The sequence below is a fragment of the Lethenteron reissneri genome, chromosome 58 (genome assembly GCF_015708825.2).
Source record: "Lethenteron reissneri isolate LAM-NWPU_2019-01 chromosome 58, ASM1570882v1, whole genome shotgun sequence".
Classification (NCBI taxonomy): Eukaryota; Metazoa; Chordata; class Hyperoartia; order Petromyzontiformes; family Petromyzontidae; genus Lethenteron; species Lethenteron reissneri.
Genome location: NC_083836.1, coordinates 3,552,973 through 3,566,802, shown reverse-complemented (window position 1 = coordinate 3,566,802; position 13,830 = coordinate 3,552,973). Strand labels below are relative to the sequence as shown.

Sequence of the window (13,830 nt, the reverse complement as noted above, 5' to 3'; positions counted from 1 at the left end):
TATGACCGTACTTCACCATTCTTCCCTGGTTCGGGTTGGGGAAGAGTGTCTGGACTGGTTCCGATATCGCTTGCCACTGATATTGGCCGTCGCCGGCGATCGAACTCGGGTCGCCCTGTTTATAGCCCTGCACGCCAGCCCCCAGCTGCACCAACCTTAACACCTTTTGTTCCAATAATAAGGGTTTTTTCCCCCTTTTTTCTGGCAACAAAACTGAAATATTTTTACAAGGAATCATGTGTGCATTAACCACAATATTTGTGGTCAAAACGCAAACAAAAAACACACTCTGATAATAAATGCATTGTCCTTGAAACTGATTGGTCCACACCAGAGACAGCTTTCTATTGAGCCTCGTCTCAATGGGTGCTAGACCAGAGGACGCCAAAAGGTGTACACAGCTCAAAGACAACGCACTATCAGAAAGTGAATGGAACGGCGCAGAGGGCGCGACCTAAACTTCCGCACCAAACGTTTCCCAGCGAGAGCATGCCCTACGACCAGCAGACAATGGACACCGCCCTAAAGCACGTGTGCGGCATGGACGCCAACATGGGCGGCACGAACATCATGGGCCCTCTAGTGGACATCTGCAAGCAGCCCTGCAAGCCACAGCACCCCCGCAAGGTACGCGTGAGAGCTTGGGGGGGGGGGGAGGGGTTTGCCACCTGTCCTGGTTTTCCCGGGTGGAATCGCGGGCGCCGTGGTGGCGAGATGTTAACTGCCTCGTCTGGTATACAGGAGGTCGTGGGTTTCGATCCCGACCCTGATGCCTGCTTTATATTTGGAGTTTGCATGTCTCTCTCCACGTGGTCGCGTGGATTTTTCTACGGGTCCTTCGGTTTTTCCCCCTCGACATTTAGAATCGCCGTGCTTTTAGAATGTTTGGCTGCGACACATATCCACATGATAAGCCATTACGTTGAGCATTATTTGTGGCCAGGTAGCTTCTGAAAAACAACTATGTAGCTGAGTGGAACTTACCTGGTAAAATAAAATATATTTTACTGGTAGGAACCCACTGGTTCCACCAGCCCACAGGGGATTATTGTGTCCGTCTGTCCGTTGTGCAGGGAGGGGCTGGGTGGGGAGGGGCTGGGTGGGAAGGGGCTGGGTGGGGAGGGGTGGGGCTAGGTGGGGAGGGGTGGGGCTGGGTGGGGAGGGGCTGGTCACCCCGTGGTGCCCTTATAAAACTCAACGTTTAACCTACTCACGCCGGCTTGTGCCCTCCCTCACAGTCGGCCATATTTGCGGAATACACCACGCCGCCGTTGACCCTGCCCATTGACCGAGCAACCCAACGTTCTTACCAGCTCCCTCCGCAGGAATGTGTTTGTTTAGTTTAAATGTGAGAATTTCCAAATCCCTGAGGACCCAGTAGCCTCCACCGGATTGGTGATATCTCCTGGCCCTGCAGCCTTTGTCAACGTCACGATCATCATCATCATCGTCAGCCATGGTCAATTCATTCAGTGACGTCTTCCATTCTTGCGCGTGCCATTCCGTCATTATTTTTAAATCCTTTATATTAAGTTCACTTGCTTGCGTGCTTGCGTGCTTGCTTGCTTGCTTACGACCGTGCAAATCTTTCGGTCGTTTTTTAACCCACTTCCCGTGATCCAATCGAGCTGACATTTTCCACACAGACTCGTTGTGCGTGACAATTAATTTGCGTGAAATTTTTTTCCCAAAATTTTACACTTTTTAGGAAAAAATAAAATTATATTTAATTACCAATTGCTTAATGGTGCCAGGCAATCATCTGACCCATAGGTGGCAGCCATCTCAGGCCAGAGGACGAGAGGACTCTAGCCGCCACGCATATAAAGGATTTATAGTGAAAAACTTTGTTTTTACGGGTTAATTTTTTAGCCATATGCCGTCATCCCTTATTCCGATGTGTCCTGCCCCAAGGCTGCCTGCTTGTATTTTAAAAGCTTGAATAGTGGAATTACCCTGCATATGTTCTGTAATCCACGTACTCTTATTTCCCTCGCTCTCCGTGCTTTGTTCCCTTTTCAGGTTTTGTTCAATCAAGTTTTCGTGTTTCGTGCACTCACGCACGCTGCTCCTGCATATGGGCAGTCGATGGAGATGATCATTTTTGTCTAGTTTGGTGGTGGTGGTGCTGCAGGTGTTAAGATAATTTTTATAATCGCAAAATGTTTACAGGACAGGCATAACACTCACAAACTTATTTGGATGGCTTTAAAAAAAAAACGACTTGTCCAGCGGTTAGTTTGACACGTAAGGTTTCGCGACCGATATTATTAATAATAAAGGCTTTTTGGGTTAGATCGCATAAGTATAAATGTGTCATTCTTGGTTCTTTCAGTACGTGACTTTACCGAAAGAACCAAGAATATGAATCCCTGCAGTCACGAACGCTTTAAATCGAAATATAAATGTATCGTTGACCCACCACCACCCCACACAGCCGATTCTGGAAACATCTCCCGATGATGCTAGATGTGATTACCAGCGAAACTTCGTACTCAAATTGTAAGTTGTGAGTTTATTCTCTAACACACCGGTTTGCCGAACTAGTAACTTAATTGGCACATTTTGTTTCCGTGACAAACCCTCGCAGGTTGGCTGTGTCGGCTGGTGGCGGGTTTATACTTACGCGATCTAAGCCCAAAAAACCTTCATTATGAATTGTCCAGGGGTTACACTCGTTCCCCCTTTTACTGGCAAACAAACCCCCCACCACCACCTTTGATTCATGAACGAGATTTTTCCATCCGGCGATGGACTCTACGTCGCAGTTTGTCCACCGCGGCCGTGAACGCGAAGCCGCCGCGAACACAAGTCGTGACTTTCCCTTGCCTTGTGCAATTGCAGCTGTTCTTGCTGACGGACGGCATGGTCGACAACACGCAGGGCGTTATCCAGACGGTGAAACATCACTCCATGGACCACAGGTGATCGACCGCGCGTCATCCAATGATGTGATGTTCCCGAAATAAATTCCAGGCGGTCTCTACGGTTTTACGACGATCCATGTTTACGTGTAATGGCCACCACCATGGATCGATTTACAATACAGAAAATTGTATTTTGGACGGGTCTTCCCGACACGTGTGTGTGTTGCATGTATGTACGTACGTACATATAACTTCTTTCGCACCGTACGTAGCCAGCCGTGCTAATCGGTGGTGCGAAGGAAGGACAACAAAATTAAACACGACTCCCGAACGCATCTGAGCAGAGTCGGTCTCGTTGCCCGACGTGATTGGCGTGCGCACTGTTGTTATTATAAAAAAAAATGGTGTGGATTTGCACTTATTGGACCCCGCTAAATACGGCCGATAAAAGGGAGAAAAAAAAACGCATTAGCAACGGATGTTTCTCCCGTTTCCACTGTCGATGGGAGAATAGGGGGTCCCATTCTACGACGAAACGGTTTATGACGACGGGGTTTACCGGGAACGCGTCTGGGCCTAGGAATAATAGTATAATAATAGTGTTGTGTCCGAAATAAAGGCTCTTGGTAACCGAAGAAAACACGCATGTCGGAACGTCATTACGCTTGCAAGCTCTCCTCTAGGACGGGTGCGGCAGCTATGAAGAAAAATATTCGATGTAGGCAAAAGAGCGCGGTGAATAAAAAACTAAGCAAGAAAAACAATGAAATTCAGGGTGCTTCAAAAAAATGTTAACATTTATATGGGACTATCGTTTTTTATTGAAAAAGAACGGATAATACACTGAAACATGATAACAAATGTTTTGTTAATAGCTTCAAAAAGTCAGTCACCACTTGTTCGCCATCATTGTCAACGCGTGGCCTGGAATCTTCTCCAGGTGGTCTCCAAAGCCCGGAGAAACATGTCTTGTGGTGTTGTTACAAATTCTCAGAAGTGTAAAAAAATATATGTAAGCACCCTGTATAATATGGCAAGAAAGACTCATTAACAATAGGTACTCTATTTACACTTGTGAGGGGGTGTTGTAGTGCAACAGAGGGGTTAGGGCGAGCAAAATCCATTGTGCTCTGTCCTCTGTCACGCCTGTGTCAGCCCACACTGAGATTCGCGGTGAGTGTGCTGAGATGTGCGGTGAGTGTGCTGAGATGTGCGGTGAGTGTGCTCATTGAGTGTGCTGCCCAATGTGGTCACGTGATCGATGGGTGGGGGAGCGTGGTGGTGGTGTCAGCGATTTAGCGCCACGCTGCGCTAGCAACCCGGCGGCCCGGGTTCGATTCCCGCCGACGGTCGACACCGGTGACGATTGTCTGAACCGGTCTTGGGCCTCCCCTAGGTCGACTCTGCCTCAAATGAGTACCTGGTGAGGTGTGTAATCGTCGCCACTAGGGAGGCAAAAGCGGCCAGGCGTGGTGTTGGCCACCGACCCCCTCGTGTGCCGTGCCAGCCTTCATAGGTGCTACTCGCTAACAGCACTTGGCCAAACAGTCTGTTAAGGCTTTTCGGGAGATCTTTGTGCTTGTTCTTGATGGTTTCAATGTTGTGGATGTCACCGATCGTGACGTTGATGTAGTTGACACTGCCGCTGTTGTATATGATGATGAATGCGAACATGGGCATGTTTTTTTAACAGTGACTTTCATGTAATTGATGTTTCGATTCAAAGCTTTCGTGACTGCAGGGATTCATCATCTTGGTTCTTTCGGTAAAGTCACATAAATGGGAAATAATAAAATAAAATAATAAATAAAATAAAACATAATAAAATAATTTTCACGACGTTTCGGCCACAACGCAAGCAGCCGTCCTCAGGTGAAGAACAGGTCTGTCGGAAAGACAGTGTCTGTCGGAAAGACAGTGTCTGAAACTGTCTTTCCGACAGACCTGTTCTTCACCTGAGGACGGCTGCTTGCGTTGTGGCCGAAACGTCGTGAGAATTATTTTATTATATTTTTTATTTTATTATTTCCCTTCTACGTGACTTTACCGAAAGAACCAAGAAGAAGGGTAATTGATGTTGTTGCTACTGATGACGACGACGACGCTGTCTTCTTGTGCGCAGGTGTTTTGCGTTTGGGATTGGCCAGAGTGTCTCCACTGAGCTCATCAAGCAGGTGGCACACGCTGGAAAGGGCCTCTCGGAGTTTGTCACAAGCTCTGATCGTCTTCAGGCCAAGGTGAGGTACAGAAATCGTGCGCGTGCGTATGTTAAACTTCTTTCGCACCGTACGTAGCCAACCCTGCTAATCGAAGGTGCGGGAAAGGACAATGAACTATGGGTCTCTGTGTGAGTCTGTGGGTCTCTGTGAGTCTGTGGGTCTCTGTGTGAGTCTATGGGTCTCTGTGTGAGTGTATATACGTTGAACTTCAACATACAGGTAGAACCCGTCTTTTCGACCACCCCTGTTAATGACTAATTGCTTAATGACGGGCCTCAATAGAACCCAGTGTGTAGTGTATTGTCGTGTAGTGCCTCTATAGAGCCCAATGTGTAGTGTATAGTAGTGTAGTGTATAGTAGTGTAGTACCTCTATAGAGCCCAATGTGTAGTGTATAGTGTATAGTAGTGTAGTGCCTCTATAGAGCCCAATGTGTAGTGTATAGTAGTGTATAGTGTATTGTAGTGTAGCGCCTCTATAGAGCCCAATGTGTAGTGTATAGAAGTGTATAGTGTATAGTAGTGTAGTGCCTCTATAGAGCCCAATATGTAGTGTATAGTAGTGTAGTGTATAGAAGTGTATAGTGTATTGTAGTGTAGTGCCTCTATAGAGCCCAATGTGTTCGTTTACCGACCATTCCCCTATTCTTGGTTCTTTCGGTAAAGCCACGTAGAAGGGAAATAATAAAATAATACAAATATAAAACAATACAATTCTCACGACGTTTCGACTTCAACACAAGCAATCATCATCAGGTGTGAAATCCACAGCAAGAAAATATGAAATTTTCTGATGATTGCTTGTGTTGCAGTCGGAACGTTGTGAGAATTTTATTGTTTTATATTTTTATTATTTTCCGTTCTATGTGGCTTTACCGAAAGAACCAAGAATATGAATCCCTGCAATCACGAAAGCTTTAAATCAAGACTATTAATGACCGGCTGTTGTAGGTACAGTAAGTAGTCATTAATGCATTGATTAACCATGTTTCTTTTTATACCATGTGTTTTAATGTTGTTACTATCTTTATGTATTATTATCCATTGTTTAAATATTATAAAGTATGTTTTTAGGTGAAAAAGGGTAACTTTCGATGCTATCGGAACGAATTAAACATCTAACATGTGTGATAAAGGTCGTGGAAGCGACTTCTGGAATCCGGGTCTTTATTTGTCTTTCGTTCACAACACTCCTCATATAAATTCCACTCCTGTCTTACTCCTTCACGCTGCTGACAGACAGCGTGAGAGAGAGAGAGACTCGCGCTGCCACGTGGCAGGCCTGGACCCCCGCTCAAGCGTGGCCTCACCCTCCGTTCGTTCCAGATCTGACCGTCTCCACCCCTTTTAATACCCGGGTCACGTGGTACCTTTCCACCAGTCCTGGTTAACCTCCATGGAATCTTCCGGACTCCATCGTACGGTCCCAGGACCACGCCCCTGACTCGTCCCCCCATTGGCTGTGGCTAAAGCCAGCAGAACCAATCATCTACTTGCAGATGTCACCTTCCCATGACGTCAGGGCCACGCCCCTAGACTTGTCCCCATTGGCTATGGGCCAGGACCGGCAGAGCCAATCATCGTAACGAGGTGTGATCAATCAACCACCCGGATATACCCTCACATTACACATGTGTTTCCTATGCTCGGTTAATGACCAAATCACTTGACAACCGGTTTCGTGAAACCAATCACCGTCGTCAAGAGGGGTTCTGCTGTACATGCAAGCAAGCAATTCTCAGCAATTAATTATAACGTAAGTAACTCTAAGCCATTACGCCACGTCATCATGGGACCTCCAGTGCGCCTTTTGGCGTCATCTGGTCGAACGCCATATGAGACTAGGCTCCAAAGAAAGCTGTCTCTGGTGTGGACCAATCAGTTTCAAGGACAGTGCATAAATTATCAGAGTATTGTTTTTTGTTTGCATTTGACTGCAAGTATTGTGGCTAATGTAAGCATGATTCCTTGCAAACGGTGTCAGTTTTGTTGCCAGAAAAAAGGGGAAAAACCCTATTAGTACATTACGCCACGGTTACAAATGGTTTCTTCCTCGGTCCGCAGGTGCTGAGGATGCTCAAGTGCGCAATGCAGCCGTCGCTGAACAACCCCCAGCTGGAATGGACTCTCCCGCCCGGCATCGTTGCCACCGTGGTGCCCCAGCTTCCCGAAAGCATCTTCATAGGAGAGAAGACAATTGTCTACGCGCAGTTCACTGGGACGGTGAGACTCGCGCGTGCGTGCGTGCGTGCGTGCGTGCGTGCGTGCGTGCGTCCAGGGCGGTTCTAATAAAATTAATTCTCATTTATAAAGCGACCTTCAACAATCGTCCTCAGGGCGTTTGCGAACGTCTGTCATTATTTTTTTTGTTCTTGGTTCTTTCGGTAAAGTCACGTAGAATGGAAATAATAAAATAATAAAAATACAACGTAATAAAATAATTCTCACGACGTTTCGGCCACAACGCAAGCAGCCGTCCTCAGGTGGAGAACAGGTCTGAGAACAGGTCTGTCGAGAAGACAGAGACTCTGTTGTGGCCGAAACGTCGTGAGAATTATTTTATAATGTTTTATTTTTATTATTTTATTATTTCCCTTCTACGTGACTTTACCGAAAGAAACAAGAAGATGAGTCCCTGCAGTCACGAAAGCTTTAAATGGAAAAATTCTTTTTTTTGTTTGTCTCGAAATTAATCGCAGCGTCGAAGGGATGGGGAGACTGAAACGAAACCATTAAACTGTTTTTATTTCACCAGGTAAGGCTTGCTAAGCTACATAACAATGTTTTTCACAAGCGACCTGTTCTTTAGCCAGTAGTTACCACAGAGGGAGAGATGATGACTCATCTCTGCTCTTCGGTTTTATTGCGCCTACCCAGGCTTTGCAACTAAACAATTAAATATTTTTTAAAAGTTATTTTAGCAGGTCAGACCCACTGAACTACGTAACCTTTTTCAGAAGCGACCTGGCTATCTAGCACAAATGATAGCTCAACGAAGTGGCTTTTCACGTGGACATCTATAGCAGCCAAATACTCGAAACTCGTGTCGACTCTAAATGTGGAAGGGAAAAACCGGAGGACTCGGAGAAAAATTAACGCGACCACGGGCAGAGAGATTATATGCACACTCCAAATATAGAGGAGTCGGGGTCGGTATTGAACCCACGACCTCCTGCATACCAGATGAGGTAGTTACCATCTCACCACCGTGGCACCCCCCTAGGAAGACGCGCAAGTGTTGTTAGAGAGTACAATGTTCTTTCGCCAGCAGTTACCACAGAGGGAAAGGTAATGTCTGATCTCTGCTATTCATACTCTTAGTTCTTTCGGTAAAGTCACGAAGGTAAAAAATGAAATTAAAATTAATAAAAATAAAATAATAAAATCACGACGTTTCGGAGGCAACACAAGTCTCCGTCATCAGGTGGGACCGTCACAGCCAGATTTGCTGCATCAAATGAGGCCGGGATTCAAGATGCAATTTAAGATGTATTTAAGAGCTTGCATCTTGAATCCCTGCCTCATTTGATGCAGCAAATCTGGCTGTGACGGTCCCACCTGATGACGGAGACTTGTGTTGCCTCCGAAACGTCGTGATTTTATTATTTTATTTTTATTAATTTTCATTTCATTTTTTACCTACATGGTGACTTTACCGAAATAACTAAGAGTATGAATCCTTGCAGTCACGAAAGCTTCAAATCTAGAACTCTGCTATTCAGTTTTATTGCACCTGCCCATGGCTTTCTCACATCTCACATCCCCTCCACGAATTCCGGTCATCCTCGCAGCGGCTTTTGGCTGGCCATCGAACAAAGACGGTGACCGCATCGCGCGCTTTAAGATGCGCTTCTGCGGCCGTCTGGAACGCTCTTTCTTCTGGTGTTAGGAAGCCACTGGAGCTGTGCACCTTGAAATCCAGATTGAAAACGAATTTCTTTAGAACTGCTTTTTGTATTTGGTTTGTTGTCCATTCCACGCGGCACCTCCGGTTTAGCACGGTTGGCTACGTACGGTGCGAAAGAAGGTCAACATTCATTCACACAACGAATATTCCAGCGCAGTTAATATCCATGTTTCAGGTGTATTTGTATATGTGTGTGTGTGTGTGTGTTTCTCAAAGGCGGTAGGGCGTGGTGCTGGCCACCCACCTGCATGCGTACCGTGCTGGCCTTCATAGCTGCTCGCTTAACAGCACTTGCCCCAACAGTCTGTTAAGGCTACACGGGGGGGGGATCTTTGTCTTTCTTTTGTCTCTCTTCACCAATGCTGTTATTTATACGCCACGTTGTACGATGGCGCACCCGCCACGTGACGGTTTAACAGCAAGCTGCGGCGGAATAAGACGACACCACTGCCTGGGTCACGTGACCATCGCCTTACCCCGTGTACGCGTCTGTCTCGTCGTGCAGCTCCCAGCGGATCCGTGGCAGGGCACAGCTGTGCTCAAGTACTCGCTGTGCGGCAAGCCGATTGAGAATCGCATCGTGTTCTCCAGCAAGCCTGCTGACCACAATGCTCGGTACGACGGACGCACAACGACAATCACAATAAAGTTCCCTGTCCCCCCCCCCTCTCCGTGTAGCCTTAACAGACTGTTGAGGCAAGGGCCCATAAACCCAACACTGCCCATAGACTCAACACTGCCCATAGACCCAACACTGCACCATAGACTCAACACTGCCCATAGACTCAACACTGTCCACAGACTCAACACTGCACCATAGACTCAACACTGTCCACAGACTCAACACTGCCCATAGACTCAACACTGTCCACAGACTCAACACTGCCCATAGACTCAACACTGCCCATAGACTCAACACTGCCCGTAGACTCAACACTGTCCACAGACTCAACACTGCCCATAGACTCAACACTGCCCATAGACTCAACACTGCCCATAGACTCAACACTGTCCACAGACTCAACACTGCCCATAGACTCAACACTGCCCATAGACTCAACACTGCCCGTAGACCCAACACTGCCCATAGACTCAACACTGCCCATAGACTCAACACTGCCCGTAGACCCAACACTGCCCATAGACTCAACACTGCACCATACACTCAGCACTGCCCATAGACCCAACACTGCCCATAGACCCAACACTGCCCATAGACCCAACACTGCCCATAGATACAACACTGCCCATAGACCCAACACTGCCCATAGACTCAACACTGACCATAGACCCAACACTGCCCATAGACTCAAGACTGCCCGTAGACCCAACACTATTGTTTGCGAGCAGCACCTACGAAGGCCACCTTTGCCTCCCCAGTGGCGACGTTTCCACACCACCACGCCAGGTGCTCATCTGAGGTCCAGTCGACCTAGGGGAGGCTTCAGGACCGATTGAGTTAATCGTCACTGCTGTTGGTGGACGTGAGCGGGAATCGAACTCTGGTCGCCGGGTTTGTCGCGCAGGGTGCTGACCGCTACACCGCCGCTCCCCTCCTCGCATGCACACATTCACGTGTTCCGCAAGCTCCGGCCACTTCCTTGTCTCTGTTGACAAACTCGGTCATTCTCAACATTCTCAAACCAAGGTTGAAAGTGTTTATCCACTCGCTCTGTCCGAATGGCCTGTCTGTAAGCGGGGGTCACGTTAGCGCTCGTAACTTTGACCCGATGCGAACAAAACTTTAGTTGTGTTGCTATTAGGGACCCGCACCGGACGTAGCCAACCTCGCCACTAATCTGAGGTGGGGTCTTCGGCGGTGTGGCGCCTTCTCATCGGCAGGCTCGTGCTGCACCGGCTGCTGGCCAAGGCGCTCATCCGCCACCTCGTCGGGGACTTGGGTGACGATCCCAGCGCCGCCGGTCCCAGCGACGACGCGAGGCAGAGGTCCGTGGCAGTGAGCCTGCAGGCGGGCGTCGTGTCGCGCTACACCGTGTTCGTGGCCGTCGACACCTCGCCCCAGTCGCCCATCGCTGAGGCCATGCAGGCCCGTCCCGTGCCACGGCCCCATCCTCATGGTGAGCTGGGGTTAGACCCTCGTTGGGTGGTGGGTGGGCGCGTGGTATGAATGGCAGAGGTCGCAATCGGGTACCCGATACCCGTACCCTACCCGATACCCGGCTACCCGTGGCCGGGTACGGGTACCCGTTTGCGAACCTGGTGCGGCCAGGTACGGGTACGGGTAGGCCGTGAGTCACTGGTGAGTCACCGTTTGTCACTCATTTCGGGTAGGGTACGGGTACGGGTAGCGTACGGGTACCCATACCCGGCCGGGTACGGGTACGGGTATCCGTTTGCGACCCTGGTGCGGCCGGGTACGGGTATGCCGTGAGTCACTGGTGAGTGCACCGTTTGTCACTCGTTTCCCAACGTCTTGTCTCTTCTCACAATTCAAGTTTCTAGAATCAACCCACCCGCGCCTGCAACATGGCTTCATCCCAGAGGTCGCAATCGGGTACCCGATACCCGTACCCTACCCGATACCCGGCCGGGTACGTGTATCGGGTACCCGTTTGCGACCCTGGTGCGGCCGGGTACGGATAAGGAATCAAAACCCGTTTGCGACCTCTGATGAATGGTAAATGATGAGTCGCCGTGGGTCGCATAGCTGGCTAGGAGATGTTAACTGCCTCGCCTGGTATGCAGGAGGCCGTGCGTTCGACCTTCCGCCCCTGTCGCCTGCTGTGCATTTGGGGTTTTCACGTCTCTCTCCCCGTGGTCGCGTGGATTTTTTTCCGTCATGGCCCAAACTTTTCAAAGGCGATCAATTCGCATCATGTACATTTTTAAATCTATCAACGAGCAACTTTGCCGCCGTCCTTCCCGACGTGCAGGTCAGTGCTGCGTTCCACCTTGTGCCACACAGGGATAGCTGCCGCCGGCGGGGGTTGGTGGTGGGGGGCGTGGCGCGGTTGGGTTGTGGCTCCACTGCAGCATAGCATGGTGTAAATGCTTACCCCGAGCTCTCATACTCTGATGGTGCATTGTCTTTGAGTTGTGCGCCTTTTGGCGTCATCTGGTCCAACCCATGTGAGACTAGGCTCTAAGGAAAGCCGTCTCGGGTGTGGACCAATCAACTTCAAGGACAGTGCATATATTATCAGAGTTGTGTTTTTTGTTTGCATTACGGCTGCAGGTATTGTGGTCTATGCAAACATGACTCCTTGTAAAAAAGAGGTGTCAGTTTTGTTGCCAGATAGAAGGGTAAAAAAACCAATTATCATGGCATAGTTGTGACATATGGCTTTTTTGAGATGCCGAGCCGATAGAAGCAAGTTGACTGTACATCCAAATCCTTATCCTTTACGTGACACAGATTACACTGGTCAACACACTTTTCTGGCATAAGGTATTCCAATGGTTTTAATGTAATTTTGGGGTGCTGATTCCAAATCTGTCATCAGTTTTTGTCTATCACATCAGGTTTTTGAGATATAAAATATTGCATTTTCAATAAAAACTGCAGAAGAAAAATATTAAATAAATGTGGATATCTACATAAAATTATATTATAAACACACTATCCTAAAAATACAGCACCATATTGTAACACTAAAGCAGTCACTGACTCGCAACAACTTGCAATCATAAGTGCAGAGTTAATTTCGGGTAAGATGAATGAAAATGGGGTATGCCGATAGCATAAAAATGAGATGGGATAGAGCAAATCTGAGATCAGATTTGGAATCGGCACCCTGAAATTAGTCTAAAACAGCTGCAAAAGTCCAGGCCAGAAAAAAATGTTTTTTTTTGTTGACCATTGTTATTAATCACCCTCTCTTCCACCCCTCTCCCCCACCTGTGCATATTTGTTATCTTTTGAAGCCCCCATGGTCTACCACGTTGCCAGGGATGCCGTGCCTGTTGACTTCTCTCACCATCGGCATGGGGCTTGGATGGGCTTTGGAGCTCAGTCCAAGAAAACGTCTCAGCGTAAGTGTTGGAATTTGTAACGTCAGTCCGAGCCCTCATTGTTTATCGATGATGATGTTGTTCGTACGCCAAATTGACACCGATTGCAAGTCGTCAAGTCTGTACTCTTAGTTTTTTCGGTAAAGTCACGTAGGTAAAAAATGAAATGAAAATTAATAAAAAGAAAATAATAAAAATCGCGACGTTTCGGAGGCAACACAAGTCTCCGTCATCAGGTGGGACCGTCACAGCCAGATTTGCTGTATCAAGTGAATCCTTGCAGTCACGAAAGCTTCAAATCTAGAATCATCAAGTCTGCATCAAACACACATCATGCTTATGGTAAAACGTGCAAACGAACATGCTTTCCATCATACAGGTTTTCTGGGTTAGATCGCGTAAATATAAACGTGTCGTTAAACCCGCCGACACAGCCAATTAGTAAGGTTTGTCATGTAAACAAAACATGCCAATTCATTACTAGTGTAGAGAAGCTCCCACGGACGCACTCGGAGACAAAGGTAAGTTAAGGGCTTCTGCCAAGGGTTTATTAAAGACTTCACAAGTAACATAATAAAAATAAAACATAATAAAATAATTCTCACGACGTTTCGGCCACAAGGCAAGCAGCCGTCCTCAGGTGAAGACCAGGTCTGACTTTACCGAAAGAACCAAGAATATGAATCCTGACGATGACACGCCCTGACAAATCGTCGGTACGTTCCACTTTTGACGATGTGGCAAAAGCAGAACGCAAACCTTATCAGTGCCCTACTTTATCACCGACAAATTCAGACCGTATTGGTCACCCCGTGCACCTTATAAATCTCAACGTTGATCCTACAAAGTCCCATCACAAGGGAAAA

At 47.8% G+C, this 13,830-nt stretch overlaps 1 protein-coding gene across 4 annotated transcripts in view; it reads left to right on the top strand.

The window, feature by feature from the left end:
* The window catches only part of LOC133357487 (von Willebrand factor A domain-containing protein 5A-like), a 43,399-nt gene that overhangs the window by 23,910 nt on the left and 5,659 nt on the right, over positions 1–13,830 (top strand). For all 4 annotated transcript variants that reach the window (XM_061575442.1, XM_061575446.1, XM_061575444.1 and 1 more), the window contains exons 9-15: positions 483–627; positions 2,845–2,924; positions 4,990–5,104; positions 7,150–7,308; positions 9,498–9,607; positions 10,835–11,070; positions 12,878–12,985. In XM_061575442.1, the coding sequence (XP_061431426.1) occupies positions 483–627; positions 2,845–2,924; positions 4,990–5,104; positions 7,150–7,308; positions 9,498–9,607; positions 10,835–11,070; positions 12,878–12,985 (953 nt within the window). The remainder of the gene's footprint in view (positions 1–482; positions 628–2,844; positions 2,925–4,989; positions 5,105–7,149; positions 7,309–9,497; positions 9,608–10,834; positions 11,071–12,877; positions 12,986–13,830) is intronic.